Consider the following 23,456-nt stretch of genomic DNA (forward strand, 5'->3'; position numbering starts at 1 on the left):
CCTAGTATTTTCTTCAATAATTGCAAAGAATTTGGAAATTTATTGAACATCTCCCTTGGTAAATTATTCCAATCCCTAACTCCCTTCTTAAAAAAAAAACAAATATTTGCCCCACTTTTCATCAACTTTATCACTGTACTGTGATCTTACCTACTTTTAAAATACCACTGAAACGTATTCGTCTACCAATGTCATTCCACACCACCTATCCACCGACAGCTCGGAATATACCACTTAGTCCAGCAACTTGTCTCCTTTCACCCAAGTGTCATAATTTGCTTTCATGTGGTCGAAAACCTTTCTTACAGTTACGACTTCTCCTGTGGGAAGAAAAAAGAGAGTTACAAGGGACTCAAAAGAGCTGTATGACAATACATGCACAAAACATTTCTGGGAGCTTATCTCACCTGCGTGCCAATTTCTATAAATAATGTTGCAATAGATTCCTTATGAAGTCACCTTACCTTTATGTAATTTATCATAAATAAACCTTGCTATCGCTTCCTTAGAAAAACTGTCTATGCCGGTCACTGGATGTTCACGCTTTCGGCGTTTACCTGGTGTAGAAAATTCAACTCCCTTCTTGAAATTTCCTATTACTTTTCGGACTAAACCGAAACTACACTGTAAGAATACACACACAGAAATATATTACATACACATATACCGTAAGTCAACATGAATACACAAAGGTTAAGTCTACGAACCGTATCGAAGTCGACACAAGACATGGTACCGGTATAGGCCTAGGCCTACATGATCAGGTTAGGTTAGGTTAGGTTCAGAATGAAATACTGCTCCTTTTCAACTGATTGTCATTATGCCAGAAACTTATCATAGAAACAAGATAAAAACGAACACTTACCCCAGTTAATAATGAAACTCTTGCCATTAGCTTCGTATCACTACGACTGATACCTTCTTCGTCGTCTTCCTGTTTCAATTGCTCGTAGCAATGTACAAGCATTTCTTGACCTGAAGCTTGTAAAGGACGTAACCTTGGTTTCCTTTTCGGAGGAGTTTTTGCAGATTTTTCTTCCTTCTTAGACATCCCAATCGAATTCTGTTCGTATAAGTATGGGACGAAATAGGAACGTAATTAATAAAATGATGTGCTCATCATTTCACACAAACTATGTTATTAAATGCATTATCCGAACATGCCACAATTCTACTTACCTGGTATTAGCCAAATAGATTTACAATCCCACAGAAAAAGAAAATATGCTTTAAATATTCTCGCAAATGTATCGCTAGTGACTTTAGAGGCAATGCGGTGGCAACACACAATTCACGCTAGAACAGTGACTGAACGTTGCCAACGTGCCAGATTAACGGTAACAGTAAGACGTCGTATCGGCAAGTAGGGTCCCTAAACTGACACTGAAAAAGACCCAACAGCAAGAAAAGTCACTATAAATCAATACCTTAATATTACAGGGGAGAAAGGGTAAGGTTGCACCCTTAGTGTACGTCCTTACACGGAGAGGACTATATAGGTATTTTAAGGCAGAAACAGGTTCCAAGAAGGACATTCCAGGAATAATTAATGAACAAGGAGAATAAGTAGAGCTCATCCAAAAGTCCATCATGCAAACTGTCACCAAAAGCACAAGCGTGATATTTCGCTTCTCCCTCAACATCTAAATACAGGTTAGTGATCCAGTTCATACTGAATCTCCAAATAAGTCATTACAGGCTATATTATCAATTTGTAAAGAATGTATAAGAATTTTAAGATGAGCTCCAAAACGGGTGAGAGTTATAACATCAGATAGACTATCACAGTTGAATGACAGATGTATTTCTCAGAACACTTTGGAATGCTGGCAGGATCTAATGCTTTTTGCATACATTGCTCTTCGTGTCCCCGAGAAATCTAATGGAAAGGCTACTTCACTAGTTTCTAAAATAAAGGAAAATATATGAGAATTCCAACTACCACAACCTGTGGCTAAAAAGAACATCGCCGGGCTGAGTGGCTCAGACGGTTAAGGCGCTGGCCTTCTAACCCCAACTTGGCAGGTTCGATCCTGGCTCAGTCCAGTGGTATTTGAAGGTGCTCAAGTACGGCAGCCCTGTGTCGGTAGATTTACTGGCACGTAAAAGAACTCCTGCGGGACTAAATTCCGGCACCTCGGCGTCTCCGAAGACCTTAAAAAGTAGTTAGTGGGACGTAAAGCAAATAACATTATTATTATTAAAAAGAACATCGTGCCTTCTAAAATTTGTTGTATAGAAAACAAAGTAGCAGACGAGATATTCGAGGAGCGGTTAGGGTTCTTTCATCACAATGTGGGATAGCAGAATGCACTCGTACCACCTTCGAATCTTTAGTAGATACACATCCTCCGCCGTCATGCCCATTGCCGTTTCCCGATCCTCCTGACCTCCGTGATAATTATCTCAGCATGACACCGGAATTGGTGCTTGAAGGAATATAGGACTTCCCTAATGGTTCTGCTTCAGGAATTGACGGTATCCGTCCTCAACATCTAAAAGAGCTTACCTCTAAATCAGCTGGAGATGCTGGAAGAAGACTTCTCCAATCTATCACAAAATTATTCAATTTCATTTTAAGAGGGCAACTCAGTTCTGAAGTTTACCCAAACTTTTATGGGGCCGTATTAATTGCTCTTCAGAAGCCTGACGGAGGCGTTTGACCTATCGCTATTGGGAACACTTTTCGAAGGCTAGTTGCTAAATTATCTTGCATGGCAGTAAAGGGAACCACAAGCCAGTATTTCTGTCCTCACCAACTTGGCTTTGGTATATCAAAGGGCTATGAAACCATTCTCCATTCCACATGAACTTTCCTACATTTAAATGCTACATTGAACGAAATCTTAATAAAAATTGACTTCAGAAATGCATTAATAGAGATACTATGTTACAGACAGTACCAGACAGAATTTCAGAACTTTATGCTTTCCTGTGGCAAGCATATAGATACACTTCTAATTTATAATTCGAGTCTCATATTATTTTGTCACAGTCTGGGGTACAGCAAGGTGACCCAACAGGACCATTACTTTTAAGTCTTGCACTCCAGCCTGTCATCGCAGACTAGAAAATTCCTCTAAACTTATTTTATTTGGATAATGGAACCATTGGCAGTGATCCTGATACGGATCTTATGGATCTGAAAAAAATTGCCACTAGTTGTAAAAACATTGATTTGGAAATAAATCCCCATAAATGTGAAATCTACTTCTGTTCTGCGAGAGATGAGACAACATTTTCTGCATTTCAGAACATTATTCTCGGTATTCACGTTACAACAAATTCCAGACTATCCTTACTTGGATCACCGCTTACAGCTGAGGCCGTGGAGGAAATTGCGATGCAAAAGCTAACAGAATTAATGAGGTTGTATGATTGTTTACAAGTGATCAATTCTTACATGGCATACTTCTTATTGAAGAACTGTATTTTTATTCCAAAATGTAATTACTTTTGTGGTTCATGGTGTGGGTTACTGTCGTCACGTCCTAGTTCGTGAAGCATGGGAAACGGTTGAGTGGCCTAGTAAGTGGTCCTGAGAGTCGGAATACCAGTTGCTATGGAATGGGAGTGGGCATCTCGGACATATTCTGAGTCATGGCCCTCCTTGTGCTCAGGTGACTAGGACTATACGATCCACCGGTGGTCCATAACCCGTTAGAGGAGAGATCCTCACTTGGATTATGTGTAAGTAGGGTAGCATCCTGCTTCATGAATTTACTGAGCTCAGAACATTTTAAGCAAGCCTCGGACCTATGGGAGTAACGGGGGACTCCCTGGAAGCAACTTGGCGAACGAAATGGAATTCGATGGGGAGCTATCAATATTAATGGGGCTTATGGAAGAAAATCAGCTGAGAGGATGCATCTGGATGTGCTAAGAGTAAGTGATATTCGGGTAAGGGGAGATAACGAGGAAGAGATAGGAGATTATACAGTGTACTTGAAGGGTGTTAGAAAGGGAAGGGCAGAGTATGGGGTAGGGCTGTTTATCAAGACTACCATTGCACACAACATAGCTTCTGTTAGGTACGTAAATGAGCGAATGATGTGGGTAGATTTATCAGTTGGAGGAATTAGGATGAGAATTGTCTCAGTGTATTCATCATGTGAGGGTGCAGATGAGGATGAAGTTGACAAGTTTTATGAAGCACTGAGTGACATCGTGGTCAGGGTCAACAGCAAGGATAGAATAGTGCTAATGGGTGATTTCAATGCGAGAGTTGGAAATAGAACTGAAGGATATGAAAGGGTGGTTGGTAAGTGTGGGGGAGATAAGGAAGCTAATGGGAATGGGAAGCGTTTGCTGGAGTTCTGTGCTAGTATGGATTTAGCCCTTACAAATATATTCTTCAAGCATAAGCTATTCACCGCTACACATGGGAGGCTAGGAGTACCAGATCCATAATAGACTATATCTTAACCGACTTTGAATTCAGGAAATCCGTTAGGAATGTACAAGTTTTCTGGGTATTTTTCGATGATACAGACCACTGTGCGATCTGTAGTGAACTAAGTATCTCTAGGTCTAGGGTAGAGAAAGTGAAATCTGTCTGCAAACGAATAAGGGTAGAAAATCTCCAGGATGAGGAAATTAGACAGAAGTACATGGATATGATTAGCGAGAAGTTTTGAACAGTAGACAGTAAGCAGGTTCAGGATATAGAAAGAGAATGGGTGGCATACAGGGATGTTGTAGTAGAAACAGCAAGGGAATGCCTAGTAACAACTGTGTGTAAAGATGGGAAAAGGCGAACATCTTGGTGGAATGATGAAGTGAGAGCAGCTTGTAAACGTAAAAAGAAGGCTTATCAAAAATGGCTCCAAACAAGGGATGAGGCAAATAGGGAATTGTACGTAGATGAAAGAAACAGAGCAAAACAAATAGTTGTTGAATCCATAACGAAGTCATGGGAAGATTTTGGTAATAACCTGGAAAGTCTGGGTCGAGCAGCAGGGAAACCTTTCTGGACAGTAATAGAGAATATTACGAAGGGAGAAAAAAGGAAATGAACAGTGTTTTACAGTATTTTGAGTCATTCAGGTGAACTTATAAGAGATCCCAGGGAATCACTGGAGAGGTGGAGGGAATATTTTGAACATCTTCTCAACGTAAAAGGAAATCTTCCTGGTGGTGTTGCGAACAGCCAAGCTCATGGGGAGGAGGAAAATGATGTTGGTGGAATTACGCTTGAGGAAGTGGAAAGGATGGTAAATAAACTCCATTGTCATATAGCAGCAGGAATAGATGAAATCAGACCTGAAATGGTGAAGTATAGTGGGAAGGCAGGGATGAAATGGCTTCATAGAATAGTAAGATTAGCATGGAGTGTTGGTAAGGTACCTCAGATTGGACAAAAGCAGTAATTGCATCTATCTATAAGCAAGGGAACAGAAAGGATTGCAACAACTATCGAGGTATTTCATTGATTAGTATACCAGGCAAAGTATTCACTGGCATCTTGGAAGGGAGAGTGCGGTCAGTTGTTGAGAGGAAGTTGGATAAAAACCAGTGTGGTTTCAGACCACAGAGAGGCTGTCAGGATCAGATTTTCAGTATGCACCAGGTAACTGAAAAGTGCTGCAAGAGAAATAGGCAGTTGTGTTTATGTTTCATAGATCTAGAGAAAGCATATGACAGGGTACCAAGGGAAAAGATGTTTGCCATACTGGGGGACTATGGAATTAAAGGTAGATTATTAAAATCAATCATAGGCATTTATGTTGACAATTGGGCTTTAGTGAAAATTGATGGTAGAATGAGTTCTTGGTTCAGGGTACTTACAGGAGTTAGACAAGGCTGTAATCTTTCACCTTTGCTGTTCGTAGTTTACATGGATCATCTGCTGAAAGGAATAAAATGGCAGGGAGGGATACAGTTAGGTGGAAATGTAGTAAGCAGTCTGACCTATGCTGACGACTTGGTCTTAATGGCAGATTGTGCCGAAAGCCTGCAGTCTAATATCTTGTAACTTGAAAATAGGTGCAATGCGTATGGTATGAAAATTAGCCTTTCGAAGACTAAACTGATGTCAGTAGGTACAAAATTCAACAGAAGTGAATGTCAGATTGGTGATACAAAGCTAGAACAGGTCAATAATTTCAACTATTTAGGTTGTGTGGTCTCCCAGGATGGTAATATAATAAGTAAGATTGAATTCAACTGAATTCCTTTTGTTTTTATCAATCTGAGCAATAGTTTCACATTGCCCCTGCTTTCTTCTCCCAGTCAGGGAGACGGTGGACGCCTACCTCCTATTTCCCTCCCTTCTGCTCCTCAGCTGATTTCACTCAATGACAAGAGTTCTCTTTCATTGTTGGACAGTGGTCAGTATAACATCAACAAGACACGATGTGTGGAGAGGACAGAACCTACTCACAGGTACTGAAAGACATGGAACTCCCTAAGGAACAAGAACGATAGATCTAAACAGGTCACTTCTTCCGCGTTACACTTCATTAAACAAGCTCCATCCAACGAGCCAAATAAGACCCACAACAGTTCATTTAAAAGGAGTTTCCATAGTCACCCCTACATAAATATCTTCTTCTTTTCTACTACTCTTTTAACTTTGTTTCTTGTCCCGGTAAACTTGCTTGAGGTCTATAATCTTCCCCTCATCCTTTACCTGTTCTGGTTTGGATTTCTCCCTATCTTGGATGAACTGGTCAAACTTGAAGGAACAGCAAGTTCATCATTTCTTTTTCCAGACGTGAAGGATGAAATAAACATAGAAGAACATATAGTAGTTGATCAACTGGTCTGATGTTTTGAAGAAGAAGAATAAGAATAAGAAGACAATGGTTGTTATTACATTGGTAATACATATTAAGTCAGAATCCAGAATGAACAAAACATCAAATACACGTCGCAAGCAAGTGTTTACTTCCTCTACAGGTGGACGCCTACCTCCTATTTCCCTCCCTTCTGCTCCTCAGCTGATTTCACTCAATGACAAGAGTTCTCTTTCATTGTTGGACAGTGGTCAGTATAACATCAACAAGACACGATGTGTGGAGAGGACAGAGCCCACTCAGAGGTACTGAAAGACATGGAACTCCCTAAGGAACAAGAACGATAGATCTAAACAGGTCACTTCTTCCGCGTTACACTTCATTAAACAAGCTCCATCCAACGAGCCAAATAAGACCCACAACAGTTCATTTAAAAGGAGTTTCCATAGTCACCCATACATAAATGGTCCATTTTTTATTACCAGAATGCAACAACTTTTTATAATGCTGTCAAAATAATACAGGATGTTTTAATCATTTCATATGTATATTCGAATAGTATGATTTTTAGCATTGAGGTATGTAAACAAGAGAACTTTTAACAGACATGCTATACATTTTTAGAGGACTTTTAGCTTTAACACATCATCATCATCATTTCATGTATCATAATTTTAAGCTTTTCAGTAACATTTACAGATGTCTTCAGCCAAAATATTTTCACTAGCCAGCTGAAGATGGTCTAAAGAAAGACTGAAACATGTACTGGTGACAAAAAATGCTTTTCATTATTGTAATTATAGTGTAAAGATTTTTGACATTGTATTATATTGAAAGGCAGACACAATATAATAATTTTCTCGTGAGTTAATTTTTTGAGATTTAAGTCAATACGGAACCAATCATTAGGCTTATTGTATATAATGTAATAATAATGCTCTCTCAATAGCTTTCACAATTTTTCTGCATATATGTACATATATCCCCCCTTCTAACAGATGAATAGCATTAAGGCTGAAATTGCTACATTTTCTCAAATACAGTATATTCAAAGTCAGTAAGAATGAGTAGCATCATATAATTACATATAAACATTAGTGAAACATGCAATCAAATGTCACCTTGCAAGAGATTGGAACATCATATGTGTTTTCAAGCAGTATGATTGCCTATGGAATTCTAAAATGTTCATTCAGTCAAAAGACACTGGGTACTTCAAAAATAACACAAAAGATTATAAAATAAACGATGAGAAAATGTATTTTTACCTATTAATTTCTCAGCACGATCTAGTTTCTGGCAACAGAGCTCGATAGCATCTTCTAATTCCTTCTTTTTCCTTGTCATGGCAGCAAACTCATCATTGAGGGCCTGTAGTTTATCAGCAACCTACAAAAATATATTTTACCATTAGAACACACAAAATTTTAAAACAGTTAATTAAATGTTAAGTCCAGAAGTTCAATGATTTAAGTGCACATGTTTCAGCAACTGATAAAACATTGAGAAACAGTTTGTAGCACTGACAGTAATATGTTACAATATAGTTTTATATAAGAGTTGTAAGCAGTTGACTTCACATGGCTGATATGAGTAATCATTCAATTGAAGAACACTGTTACAAGTGCTTCCATCTACAAAAAATCACATTCTGTGCCAGTGGTGTATATTTATGACTTCCATCTGGGATGGGCTATACAGTTTTTCCTGTATACCTCCTAACACATCCAAATTGATTCATGTTGTTTCAATACCATACATTTTAAAGTACTATAGCCATGGTTTTTTTTTTACCTTTTGTTGCTATTTGTTTTACATCACACCAACTCAGGTGTGATGGTGACGATGGGATAGGACAGGACTAGGACTGGGAAGTAAGCAACCATAGTCTTAATTAAGGTACAAATATAGTGGGTTCAAACACTACTGTCTGCAGCCCTGAAAATGGTTTTCCATGGTTTCCCATTTTCACACCATATGGTATTGCCTAATAGTCCTACTTTTACAACATTTTCCATGGTTTCCCATTTTCACACCATATGGTATTGCCTAATAGTCCTGCTTTTACAACATTCCTTTCTAACACATTTATTTTTAACTCTGACAGAGACAGCTTCATGATCACTTATACCATCTATCACTTCAGTTTCCCTATTTGAGCTCATCTGGTTTTATCAGCACCACATCTAGAATATTTTTCACTCTAGTTGGTTCCATCACTTTCTGATTCAGCTATCTTTCCCATAATAATTTATTCTCCATTTGTTGGTCATGCTTTCTGTCATTCACATTACATTCCCAGTTAACATTTGGCAAGTTCAGATCACCCGCTACAATAACATTTCTCTCTGTATCGTTCTCCACATAGCTGAATATCTTATCAAATAATTCCAGGTCTGTACACCCCAAAAACATCAAGTTTCTTATTGTCTTTGGGGATGAGTCTTATACCTAGAATTTCATATTCCTCATCCTTGACTTTTTTATAGCTTACAAATTCTTCTTTCACCAGTTCCCTTAATGCCCCTTAATGTCTTTGGTCTCGATAGCAGATATTAAAATTTTGGCCTGTTTGACCTACATAGCTTGCCTGGCATTAATCAATTTGATCTACATTTGTGAATGTGTTACATTTTATAAGTTTTTATATTAATTGGAACAACAATTGAATCAACTTTCATTATTTTTGCATGATACGAATTTTACTGACAGAAGAAATTTTTAATTACATCATCATCATTTATTACGTAGAACTGTTCTGACTTCATCACATTACATCTAGTGACTTCTTCATCTGATGATGATTCAACATGCACTTATTTTAATTCATAATACCATATATCATATGAGTGTGAATTTTATAAGTTTTGTAACTTTAAGTATATTAATTTTAACTTAATTCTAGACAGCTGAAGATGGCCTAATGCAGCCAAAACATATCCTGTTATTTTATTTATTTACACTGTTTATGCCCACATTGGAGCACCAAAATCAACCTTATACAATAAAATCTTCAAAAAATAAGTATATAAAAAAATAAGTTCATTTTTTAACACTTGATAATTTCTTCTTTTCCCAAAACTTCTTCATTCTAGATGATCTTGCCAACCGTTCTTCTGCTGACATAACATACTGCTTACATTTTAATGTTTTACGTGATAGTTTTGTATATTTGTTGTTTAGAATCTTCTTCTCTTCTCTATTTTCAATTTGCTCTGTAGTAATATTGTCAATTCATCCAAATCCATTTGTATTTCTCTAAACCAAATGTTTTTTGTTTTACTATTCCAAAAGAAATCAAAAAGCTGTTTTAGGAGTCTAAAATTTGGCAAAAGGTATATACGTCCAAAAATTGCAATCCTCCACTTTCTCATCATGTCAATAGTTGATTCACTTTCTTTGCAGTCCGAGTCGTTGGCTGAATGATCATCATCCTGGCCTTCAGTTCAGAGGGTCCCGGGTCGGAGATTTTAACCTTCATTGGTTAATTCCAATGGCCCGGGGGCTGGGTGCTTGTGCTGTCCCCAACATCCCTGCAACTCACACACCACACATAACACTATCCTTCACCACAAGAACACGCAGTTACATACACATGGCAGATGCCGCCCACCCTCATCAGAGGGTCTGCCTTATAAGGGCTGCACTCAGCTAGAAATAGCCACATGAAATTATTATTATACTTTCCTTGCAAATTACTGAATTGGATAAAAGTCTTCACTGGCCATCAACCTGATGATTTTTATTAATAATTGTCTGGAGAATTCTTCTATCCACTTTCTGCAGTTTGTCTGCAACATATACCTGGAACAGATCTCATGTTCCTGTCTCATACTGTATCCTTGCTTTGATAATTCTGTCATTGATTCTTCACTTCCTGTACATATTCCAGGACATCCTTTCTAATGATCATTCCTACTCCATTTACCACATCCTGTCCTCTGCTGTAAAACATCCTATACCCTTCCTTCAGTTTTCTTTCTCCTCTTCCTCTCTATTTTGTTTCATTAAGACCAACGATGGCTATGTTCTTCTCTTTCATGAAGTCTATCAGCCTTTGGTCTTGTCTGTCAGGGTTAGAACGTTGACTGTCCAGATTTCGATATATTGTGATACTGGTCACCAACTAGTCACAGCTCCCCCAGTACCTGAAGAACTGCACATTACCTACAGCATTTTTCCGAGGTCACACCATATTTAAACTCATTTTTAGGCTGTTATTACAATGGGTTCGCCATACTCAAAGGCATTTTAGAGCTGCTGCCAGCAGGGGTGATGCTTTTGAGTTATATAAGCCAAATGATTCTGGTGTATTACTAGGTTGGAGGATGAACTTGTGTGTTTACAACTTACGTGACAAAGGCGAAGCTTGTATGAATATTTATGTGTGTGTATTTCGAGATGCTCTTTCGACAATTGAGCATTTGTCGGATATTGATGATCAAATTATTGGTTCTAACTTGCTTACTGCTTATGCATCACAGGATGCAATGACTGCTGCTAACAAATTATACTGGTGCTCTAAAAGGAAGGCTAAATTATGGAGGGGACACGTACTTAGTGTTATAATAAATATTAAATCTGAAGAGATGTTGATTAAAATTAAAATTGTTTGGTAATGCAACATTATACTTTAAAGTTTAACCCTTTCCTGATTCCTATCCTTTCCTGTCTGACCAGGCTTGCCTGGGAGGTCCAACAGCCCTTTTAAGGGCTAAAAAATCAACTCTTAAATAGCTGCAGCTGCCCCTAACCTGGGATCAGATGCTGCTTGATGGGTTTAAGTGTCATTTCCCACACTGAGGGGACAGGTTCCAAGAAGGACATTCCAGGAATAATTAATGAACAAGGGAAGTGTGTATGTGAAGATCTTCAAAAGGCAGAACTATTTAGTCAGCAGTATGTAAAGATTGTTGGTTACAAGGATAATGTCCAGATAGAGAAGGTAACTCATACTAAAGAAGTATTAAAATTTACCTATGATAACAATGACATTTACAGTAAGATACAAAAGTTGAAAACTAGAAAAGCAGATGGAATTGATATGATTTCTGGGGATATACTAAAGGCAATGGGTTGGGATATAATACCATATCTAAAGTACTTATTTGATTATTGTTTGGTTGAAGGAGCTATACCAAATGAATGGGAGATGCTATAGTAGTCCCTGTGTATAAAGGAAAGGGTGATAGACAAAAAGCTGAAAATTACAGGCCAGTAAGTTTGACATGCGTTGCATGTAAGCTTTGGGAAGGCAATCTTTCTGACTATATTAGACATGTTTGCAAAATTAATGACTGGTTCAATAGAAGGCAGTTCAGTTTTAGAAAATGTTATTCCGCTGAAGCTCAACTTGTAGGATATCAGCAAAATATAGCAGGTATCTTGGATTCAGGAGGTCAAAGGGACTGTATCACGATTGACCTGTCTAAAGCATTTGATAGGGTGGATCATGGGAGACTACTGGCAAAAATGAGTGCAACTGGATTGGACAAAAGAGTGAATGAATGAGTTGCTATATTTCTAGAAAATAGATCTCAGAGAATTAGAGTAGGCAAAAGTTTATCTGACCCTGTAATAATTAAGAGGGGAATACCTCAAGGCAGTATTATTGGACCTTTATGTTTTCTTATATATATAAATGATATGAGTAAATAAGTGGAATCAGAGGTAAAGCTTTTTGTAGATGATGTTATTCTGTATAGAGTGATAAGTAAATTACAAGATTGTGAGCAACTGCAACGTGACCTCGATAATGTTGTGAGAAAGACAGCAGGCAATGGTATGTTGATAAGCAGGGTTAAAAGTCAGGTTGTGAGTTTCACAAATAAGAAAAGTCCTCTCACTTTTAATTACTGCGTTGATGGGGTGAAAGTTCCTTTTGGGGATCATTGTAAGTATCTAGGTGTTAATATAAGGAAAGATCTTCATTGGGGTAATCACATAAATGGAATTGTAAATAAAGGGTACAGATCTCTGCTCATGGTTATGAGGGTGTTTAGGGTTTGTAGTAAGGATGTAAAGGAGAGGGCATATAAGTCTCTTGTAAGACCCCAACTAGAGTATGGTTCCAGTGTATGGGACCCTCACCAGGATTACCTGATTCAAGAACTGGAAAAAATCCAAAGAAAAGCAGCTCGATTTGTTCTGGGTGATTTCTGACAAAAGAGTAGCGTTACAAAAATGTTGCAAAGTTTGGGCTGGGAAGAATTGGGAGAAAGAAGACGAGCTGCTCGACTAAGTGGTAGTACAGAGCTGTCAGTGGAGAGATGGCGTGGAATGACATTAGTAGATGAATAAGTTTGAGTGGCGTCTTTAAGAGTAGGAAAGATCACAATATGAAGATAAAGTTGGAATTCAAGAGGAAAAATTAGGGCAAATATTTATTTATAGGAAGGGGAGTTAGGGACTGGAATAATTTACCAAGGGAGATGTTTAATAAATTTCCAATTTCTTTGATATCATTTAAGAAAAGGCTAGGAAAACAACAGATAGGGGATCTGCCACCTGGGTGACTACCCTAAATGCAGATCAGTATTGATTGATTGATTGATTGATTGATTGATTGATTGATTGATTGATTGATTGATTGATTGATTGACCATCACCACCTAACAGAAATCATCCAACCAAAGCCGTTGGTCCACTTAGCGGGTTGAGTTATTTCTCACTGCCAAACACTCGGCACTGAGTCACTGGCTGTATGGTCTACTCTATTACCATAGCAAACTGGACAGGCCAAACAAGCCAGTTTGATTTTATGAGTATAAAATCATTCTTTCATGCATACCTGATAATTAAGTGGACACCTGAGAAAATGGGGAGGGGCTGCCTACTCAAGGCAATATATTTGTGCTCAATTCACCCAGAAGGACATGGTTTCAATTTCCTGTCAGGAAGTCAAAACATTTAGAAATGAGATTTCCATTCCTGAAAAAACACATGGACCAGAGGTTCCCTCAGTCCACATTAAAAGCATGAGTATCAGATTTATTTCTGTGGGCATGGAACTACCCTCTCTATCCCACTTAGTGCTGAGGTTAGAGGTAGTGGGAGCCTTTGGCTTATGCTCCTCCAAGGTCCTTCCATAACTTGTATGGAAATGGCTTTATTTTCATTTTACAAAAATAATAGATGTGGTGATAAAGGTGAGTTGATATAATAAATTCATGTGGTGACAATTGTAGGAGATATAACGATATGAGCTCTAAATATGTTTTTTAGACATGATAGTGTCCTGAATGCATACAGTTTTATAGAAAATGTGTGTCATCTATTAGTTTCTTTGTTCTTCACTGCCTAGTTCCAATTCCCTCCTAAAAGCATTCCTAATTCCAGAGGTGCGCTCAATATAATAAAACCTTAGGGTATTTAATTAATTATAAGTGGCACAACATGGAATGAACAACAATTATGTTAATGAAAACTAAATTAGTGAAATAATTACTGGGAGATTTTACCTCTTGCAATTGTGCTCGCTTCTCATTGAGCTTGTCCATCTGCAAGGCCAACTCTCCCTCGGCCTCAGCTAATTTTGCCTTCTTGGGAGCCACAATCTTGATGACTCGATCATATACCTCCATGGCTCGGATCCACTTACATATACCCTCACAAGCTGTTGAGACATTTCTTACAACATCAGGGTGGAAATCACGGTCTGGTATGTACCTAGAAGTTTAAGTCATGATACTAAATGCAAAATCAAACTTATATAGCTAAGGGAACAGAATTATCACTGATTAAAATAGGATAATTCATCTTCCTTTTAATGTGTCATTAAGTTTTCATATTAAATAATTACTCATAATATGAACTTAATGGCAACACTACCATCCTTTGTAAAGAAAGGAAAAAAGAAGCAGCATGATAAAGGTAAGATCACAGTAAGAAAATTATAATATGTCCAAAGAGACTGAAACATCTTAGAGGGCACAACACTCGTTAGTTTTACCAATAATAATTCACAGCCGGTCTCAAAAGCCAAAAAAAAAAAAAAAAAAAAAAAAAAAAAAAGGGCCAAGAGAATTTGTCGTGCTGACCACATAAGACCTCATAATCTGCAAGCCAACGGGCTGAGCAGTGGTTGCTTGGTAGGCCATGGACCTTTGGGACTGTTGCAGTATGGGGTTTAGTTTCTTTTAAATAATTCACAACATGGTGGGTAGATGGGTGGGTAGGGGGTGAGTGAGTGGTGAACAGCGGTCTTAAAAGTATATGTTTGATATATGTTTGTGTAAGTCACAATTGGGGATCCAAGGTTTGTGTGTGATAAAAATAGAGTAAAAAGGAATACATTACCAATGTGCAATAAGTTTGTGTCAATTGATTCACCAAATTAGTAAATAATTCAATTAATGTGATGTGCTACGAATAGAGCACTCGATATTAAGGGAATCTTCACTACCATGGATCATCATGGGATTTATAAACATCATGGTGCCATGGGGAAGGCTGGAAAGGGTGGATATTGGACTGGTGAACAACAATGGACATTACCATGATCAGCTAGGATGGAAATGTAGTCCGACCAAACCTGATGGAGTGAAGATTCTCTGGCAAGAGGAGCACCTGAAAATTAAATATTGTAAAATATGTTACCAGAAAATTTTGGGGGTATATTTTGTTGTGTTATTTATTTTAGACTGCAAAGTAGAGTGACTGATCTCTTTTCAAGGCAACACACAGTGTCATAGGTAGTAAATGTATTGCTTAATGAGCTTTTTCTTTGGTTGTAATACCATGGAAATGGTATAAGATAACATGTTAGAATTGATTCCAAATCTAGTTTCTGCATTTTTGGTTGTCGAATAAGATATGTCATCGTGTGGTGTCACTGCCATGTCATATTCAAATGCAGTTGTGGTATCTATACAGTGCATTTCACAAGGACCTGAAATCATTACAATGCTGGTAGATTCATGTTGTAGAGATGACTGGATTAAATATTTTCCAAGCTGTATGATGACTACACTCTATTTGAATGTACTGAAATGATGGTGCTTAACAAATGTTGAGAAGTCGTTCAGAAGGTAGCAGTATTAATGTATGAAATGAATCTGTTGTACTCTTAATTGTTAGTGGAAGTTGTATAGAACGAGGCGACATTTACTTCCTTCACTGGTATCTTAATTAAGATAGTGGGTATTGTACGGAAAAGGACAACATTCCCAGATGTAATATTTCTAAATGTAGCAGTGAAATTGTGATACATCACTGAAGGCTTTCTCATGATTACAGTTAAGATTTTAATATTCCATTATTTATCATCTACCCACATGTAATGGGGTCACAATTAAATACAATCAGCATGATCTTTGAAGCAGTGTCTCAAGCTTGGGATCTTGAATGTATTTACGATTACAGTATGCTGCATTTTACCCGTTCATCAAAAATCTATTAAGAACCTGGGATGTTTGTCTTATTTTGTGGTATGTTTGTGCATTGTACAGAGAAGACTACAAGATATACAGGCTGGCATCTTCATATTCAACTCGATAACCTTGTACAATTCTTTTACCTGTGGATCAATGTTGTATATAATTAGAATTGTTATTTGTCTCTTTGACTCAGCTCAGTGATAAATTTATAGGACACACTGTGCATTTGTGCCTGTTTATGTTACGAAGTGATACATTTCTGAGTTATACTGTTTCTGTTTAGGAATTAAATTACTTCATACAATGCCTCACAATGCACATAGTACTGGTTATGTCTCGGACAGGAGCCTATCAGTATAATCTGATTTACTTTAGGGCAACTTAAGAATAACCAATGTTTCGTTAAGGGACTAATTCACTGAACTAGTATTAACCACAAAGATAGAACATACTATTTATTGCACACGACGCAAAACATGATACATACACATGACTACCGCCTTTATACATCCCGCTTTTGTCTTCAATGTCCCATCAGGCCTCACACACCACCGAGTCCAAGTAAACATTGATATCCTGCCAGTGTCCACCATTTTTGAGGCCAAGAACAAATAAACATAACCAAATTTTCGTAACATCCTCCCACCTTTTAATCACATGATTAAAACCACTAAATTCACAACCAAAACAAAACAAAGCAAAGAAAAATCTACAAACTGAGACGAGATGGGATTCGTATCTTCCTCCCACATCTTGTAGTAACCACTCGTGGAACAGTTCTGCTAGAGACAGGCACAGCAGGGCTCTTCTCCTGGACCTCTTCTTCATTCTGCCACTCAGTAATGGGAGTTGCTTCCAGTGGATAGATGTTCTGCACAGGCCGGTCCAACTCACCACCAGCAGTCTTCACCTTGACCACCCTGATGACATTGTCCTTCCCAGGATATACAGCAACCACTCTTCCTAAAGGCCAGTCCATTTTACGTGCTCCATCACTTCCAAGGATCACTACTTCCCCAACCTTTAACTCTCGACGGGGGTTCGTCTGACCTTTCCCCGGTTTAAGTTGTCCTAAGTACTCTATCCTGAATCTTTTATGTAATTCTGTCCTCAGATGCTGCATATATCTGAATCTCTTTCCGTGGCTTATCTGATCAATGTGATCAATATCGGGCACTCCCACCCTAGGAATATCCTGAAGAAACATTGCTGGAGTCAATGCTAGTAAATCATCACTGTCTTCAGATAAGTAAGTCAACGGTCGGGAATTAATGACTGCTTCAGTGTCCATTAATACTGTCAACAGTCCCTCGTAATCCAAAGAGGAACGACCTAAGATTCGTCGCAACAACTTCTTTAGCATCTGAACAATACGTTCCCAAAACCCTCCCCACCATGCAGCTGTGGGAGGATTGAATTTCCAAGCGATTCTCAGACAACTAGCTTCTACACTCACTTTCGTCCAGTCAAGATCACGGAACGCATTTTCAGCTCCCACAAAATTCCTTCCATTATCACTGTAAATAACATTTGGTCTCCCTCTCCGAGCAATAAATCTTCGTAACGCTTGAAGGAACCCTGGAGTAGACAGAGTCCTGATGAGCTCAAAGTGTACAGCTCTGTAAACAGCACATGTGAATATCACTATCCATGCCTTTTCACCCCCGCGGAGATGTAATGGGCCAGCCAAATCCACCCCTACAATCTCAAAAACAGAAGCATCTCGAATTCGATCCTCAGGCAAAGGTGCGACCTCTGTGGTAATTCCTTTCACTTGGTATCTTCTACACTTGACACAGCCAGAAATCACCTTTCTTATGGTTCTCTTACCATTGACGATCAAAAACCGCTCTCGCAAAGTAGAGAGCAGAACTTGTACTCCAGCATGAGACAATTCCAAATGTTTCTCCATAATCATCATGTGAACTAGCTTATGGTTTGCAGGTATCAGAATGGGAGTAAGGAATAATTCTTCATCCTTTCTTCTTATTAACCTCGTCTTGACCCGAAGTAACCCACTTTCATCTTCAAACACATTGAGAGATTTGAGGGACGACCGCTCCTTTTCTCCAAGCATCTCTTGCGTCACAATCTTCCATAGCCTCCTTTCAGCCATTTGCAACTCTTCCACTTCAAGTTCCTTTGAAGTGTGTCGTCCTCTCCTTCCGGCTGTGTTGTGGATGAATCGCAAAATCCAAGCTGTCATCCTGACAACTTTCGTGTACTTTGAAAAATAATGAAGATACCATTTTTCTTCTGGTTTCGCAGAAACTAAAACAGTAGAAAGTCCTTTCCTTTTCTCTTCGTTGACCTTTTCTTCATCAGGCATGACATCGTCATTAGGCCACTCAGAACTGGGGCATCTCAGCCACTGAGGACCCTCCCACCATTTCGACATCAGGAGTTTGGTAGCGGAGCATCCCCTGGAGGGTAGGTCAGCCGGGTTATTCACTCCACGCACATGATTCCAACTATCAGGGCTCGACAATTGTTTAATTTCCTTCACCCGGTTGGCCACGAAAGTTCCCCAGACTTCTTTCCTCTTGATCCAGCAGAGCGCTGTTGTCGAATCCGTCCAATAATAAGTTGAAAGGTCTCCAATTCCTAAACTTGCCTTTACGGAGGAAGCAAGACGAGCTGCAATTGAACAAGCTAAGAGTTCCAACCGAGAAATAGTAGTTTTCTTCAGAGGTGCTACACGAGATTTCGCCTGTAAGAGTGTTACATTTGAATTTTGACCATCTTGTGATCGAAGGAATACAACTGCGGCATATGCTACGCCGCTCGCATCGCAAAATGTGTGAAGGCTCCAAGATTCCTGTGTTTCACAAGGTGCCATTTGTCTAGGAATTTTAATATCAGGCAATACGTTCAGTTCTTGAAGCCAATTTTCAAACTTTTTCCTCATTTCGTCCTCCATTTCTTCATCCCAGCTCATTTTCTTCCGCCAACTTTCCTGTAACAGCAACTTGGGTACTATAGAGACAGGGCAAGTAAAACCGATGGGGTCAAAGATGCTCTGGGCAGCAGCCAATACATTCCTTCTAGTGATCTTCTCACCAATCCTCAATACGTCAATTTGTTCACAAGAAAGAACATCTCTTGCTTTATTCCATCGAAGACCTAACACTGAAGTTACCTCAGAAGCAGATGAATCTCTTTCAGAAGAATTTAGCCATGTGTGCTCCCAGTTACGAAGATCGAACCGTGCTCTGCTCAGCAATGCAGTAGATTCTTCCATAAACATACATAATTCCTCCTCATTGTCCACAGAAGTGATGCAATTATCGACATAAAAGGAGTTTCTCAACTTTTCAGCTGTCCCTCGGTAGTCTGTACTATGTTTCAAGTGTAGATCTAACACTGCTTCCAGCAGAAATGGGCTGCAATTCAGTCCAAATACTACTCGGCAGTGACGAAATGCCTTTAATTCTCTTCTCTCTATATCCTTCCACCATAAGAAGCGTAACCAATCACGGTCCGTTTCTTGGACAGATATCTGAAGAAAAGCCTTTCTAATATCCGAAATCACCCCTATCCTATTCTTCCAAAACATCAAAAGAAGTGTGGGGATTTGTAGTAGCAAATTAGGTCCTTTCTCGAGGCACTCATTCAATGAAGGCGTATCCTTTGACTTGCAGGAACCATCAAAAACTGGTCTCACCTTAGTGGTAGAGTTGTCTTTAAATATTCCTCGATGTGGTAAGTAGTAACATCGATCTTTGTTTTCTTCCTCTGGAACCTCTTCAATGATGTCCTCATTTACCCACTCCTGAAACACCTTTCCGTATTCCTCAAACTTTCCTTCCTTGATCAGCCTGTTCGAAACAGAGATCAATCTCTTTTCCGCTATCTCCTTGTTGTTCCGTAGATACTGACGGCTCTCCAGCCAAGGTAACGCAACTTCATATCGGCCATCGCCATTAATTCTTACTGTATTTTGAAAGTAGTTACGTGCGGCTTCTTCCATTTCTTCTCTCGATTTGTTTTCCACTGGATCAGATATGCCTATGGTATCCAAGTTCCATAAGTCAGCTATCGAGGCAGATTGAATGAACAGTGAGGTTGTATATGGAGCTAGAGTGTCCTTCTCCCCTTCCTTCAGTCTGCCTGTCACTGTCCAGCCAAGCGCAGTCCTAACGGCTACCAATCCTGATTCAAGCTTATGCATTTCATCCATCAAAATATTTCTAGCAACATCAGCTCCTAGAAGAACCTCCACGTCAGTTGGATCACTTCCCACATCTGAGAGCCATATCTTTTTCTCTCTCATCTCCTTCATCCAGGGCCCAAACTTCAACTTTGGAATTTTACCACAAATTACCTTCTGATCGATTAACTGCAACGTTGTACTATATGAACCATCGCAGCTGCTCACCTTTACGTTGTACACATGGTGGTCTTCTTCACAGGTCTCAGCGCCTCCAAACAACTTATGAATCATCGTCTCTGTTTTCAAAGGTTTGTATCCCATTTCCTCAGCCGTCTTCTTCAAGATGTAGGATCTCTGGGATCCACTGTCTATCAATGCCCGGACCTTCTTCTGTTTCCCCTTATGTGTCAGCTTGATACACAATGTTTGAAGAAACACCTCCTTTGTGGCACTCTGAATGTTCATGGAGATATTGCTCTGGTTTTCCCCACCTTCCCGAGTTCTAGGTTCAAGTTTCTCTTCAGCCCCTTTCACATTTAGTTTATGGCACATAATAACAACATGAGGGTTAGTGCACAAGGGGCATCGAATGTGTGCCTTGCAATTCTTGGCTCTGTGCCCTAACTTCAGACATGCAAAACAACAGTTTTCTTTGGCTAGCTTGTTACGTTTTTCTTCCAAGCTCATTTGTTGAGCAAGATGACATTCCTTACTCTCATGTGGTTTACTGCAAAACACACACTTTCGCTTCTTGCCATCGAATTTCGCAGAGAACAATGAACTTGCAGTTGGTAGCGATGTATCTTCAGAAATTTTCCCTCTTCCCTTCTCTTGTTTTTTCCTATCGGCTAAACCGAAACCTGCCTGCGCAAAGGTAATCCTTTCTTCTCCCTCCACTTCACGTTTAAGGAAATTAAGAAGAGTCTCCAGTTTATCTTTATGTGGACTGATAAAATCTTCATTCCCTGACGATTGATTTCTGAGCCATACCCTTAAAACATCTTCAGGTAAGCACGATTCTACCAGGGGGAACAACATTGACCCATATTTATCTCTGGTTACACCTATGGATTCTAATGCTCTTAACTTGCTCTCTAGTGTATCATACAAAGCGGCTATCCCTGATTTATCTTTCTTGTGGGACACATTCTGGATAACTAACCCAATAAGCTCCCTAACGTAATACTCAGTCAAAAGATCTTCACGTCCAAAGCGTTCCTTCATACACTCTATAACCTTTGGATAGTTTTCGGCAGTGGCAGGGAAGCTATTTACCAGCTCTCTGGCTCGACTGTCAGGTTTGGTGCACTGAATAAGATACTGAAATTTATCTTCAGATTCTATATCACAATCATCATGGATTCTTTTAAACATGCTCCAGAATCCGAGCCAATCCTTTATTTCCCCCCCAAACTTGGCTAGTTCCAACTTAGGTAGTTTTAAATTCTTTTTAGCTGTAGATGAAATATCCGATCTGTGATCTTTAACTATGCCTACATTTTCAGTACATAAATTCGTCATCTTTAACTTAACTTCGTCCATATTGTCTCTATATGTTTCAATTGCCTCGTACTCACGGTTATAAACATCGTCCTCTTGTTCCAATGTTAGTTCTAATATTTTTTCATCTAGTGGGGAAAGGTCAGCACTTAACCTCTCCAGTTTCATCAGCATCTTCTGTGCCGATTCCAGCTCAACTACTTCACTAGTTAAACTTCGCATTAGTTCGTTATACACCTTTGTAAACGACGCCCGAATTGGTTTACGTTGTTTCACTAATCTTTCCATGGTCGTGTGCCGGTATTTTTCACTGACAAAAGAAATCTTACGTACCGTATTTTATCGCAACTTTTCTTACTGTACGCGTTATTATCACGTCGGGGTCACCATATTGTTTCGTTAAGGGACTAATTCACTGAACTAGTATTAACCACAAAGATAGAACATACTATTTATTGCACACGACGCAAAACATGATACATACACATGGCTACCGCCTTTATACATCCCGCTTTTGTCTTCAATGTCCCATCAGGCCTCACACACCACCGAGTCCAAGTAAACATTGATATCCTGCCAGTGTCCACCATTTTTGAGGCCAAGAACAAATAAACATAACCAAATTTTCGTAACAACCAACATGATAGAAATCGAATAGAATTTAAGACTGCTCAGTTTTCTTTTACTTGTACCAATTATACCCAATGAATGGAGAGTTGCTATAGTAGCCCCGGTGTATAAATGAAAGGGTGATAAGCGTAAAGCTGAAAATTACAAGCTGGTCAGTTTGACATCCAAACAGACTGCAAGTAAGATATGGGAAAGCATTCTTTCTGATTATATTAGACATGTTCACAAAATTATTGACTGGTTTGATAGAAGGCAGTTCAGGTTTAAGAAAGGTCATTCGACTGAAGCTCAACTTGTAGGATTCCAGCAAGATATATCCGATATCTCATATTCAGGAAGCCAAATGGACTGTATTGCGATTGACCTATCTAAGGCATTTGATAGTGTAGATCAAGGGAGACTACTGGCAAAAATGAGTACAACTGAACTAGACAAAAGAGTGACTGAATGGGTGGTTATATTTCTAGAAAAGAGAACTCAGAGAATTAGAGTAGGTGAAGCATTATCTGATCCTGTAACTATTAAGAGGGGAATTTCTCAAGGCAGTATTATTGGACCTTTATGTTTTCTTACATATATTCTGTAAATGATATCAGTAAAGAACTGGAATCACAGATAAGGCTTTTTGCAGGTGATGTTATACTGTATAGAGTAATAAACAAGTTCCAATATTGTGAGAAACTACAAAGAGACCTTGACAATGTTGTGAGCTGAATATTATATATTAAGGATCCGTCTTATCAATACAATACCTAGTTTATTATCTAACACACATTCATATACAAGTTCGTGTTTAGAGAATATAAGAATATTCACCTCTTCAGCTTCTGGTTAAAGTCACTTAAGCACATTAGAATTGTTAAACATTGTACAATTTAACATAAGACTGCCCACAAACAATCCCCAGTTAAAAATGTATTAAAATTTCAAACATGAATAAAGATTCATGTTGTGTCATGATCCTTATCATCAGGGGCGAATGCTGGTCATGAAAGTCAGGCTTGCTCTTCCATTTGTGAAAGTTGGTGGGGTGGGACATGCATAGTTCTGAATGAATAA

General features: G+C 38.9%; 1 protein-coding gene across 1 annotated transcript in view; it reads right to left on the bottom strand.

Moving 5' to 3' along the window:
- Positions 1-23,456, bottom strand: part of Dnah3 (dynein heavy chain 3, axonemal) — a 912,075-nt gene that overhangs the window by 174,220 nt on the left and 714,399 nt on the right. The window contains exons 48-49 of the mRNA XM_068228454.1: positions 14,198-14,405; positions 8,006-8,126 (exon numbers count right to left, since the gene is read on the bottom strand). Of these exons, the coding sequence (XP_068084555.1) occupies positions 8,006-8,126; positions 14,198-14,405 (329 nt within the window). The remainder of the gene's footprint in view (positions 1-8,005; positions 8,127-14,197; positions 14,406-23,456) is intronic.

The sequence above is a fragment of the Anabrus simplex genome, chromosome 6 (assembly GCF_040414725.1).
Source record: "Anabrus simplex isolate iqAnaSimp1 chromosome 6, ASM4041472v1, whole genome shotgun sequence".
Lineage (NCBI taxonomy): Eukaryota > Metazoa > Arthropoda > Insecta > Orthoptera > Tettigoniidae > Anabrus > Anabrus simplex.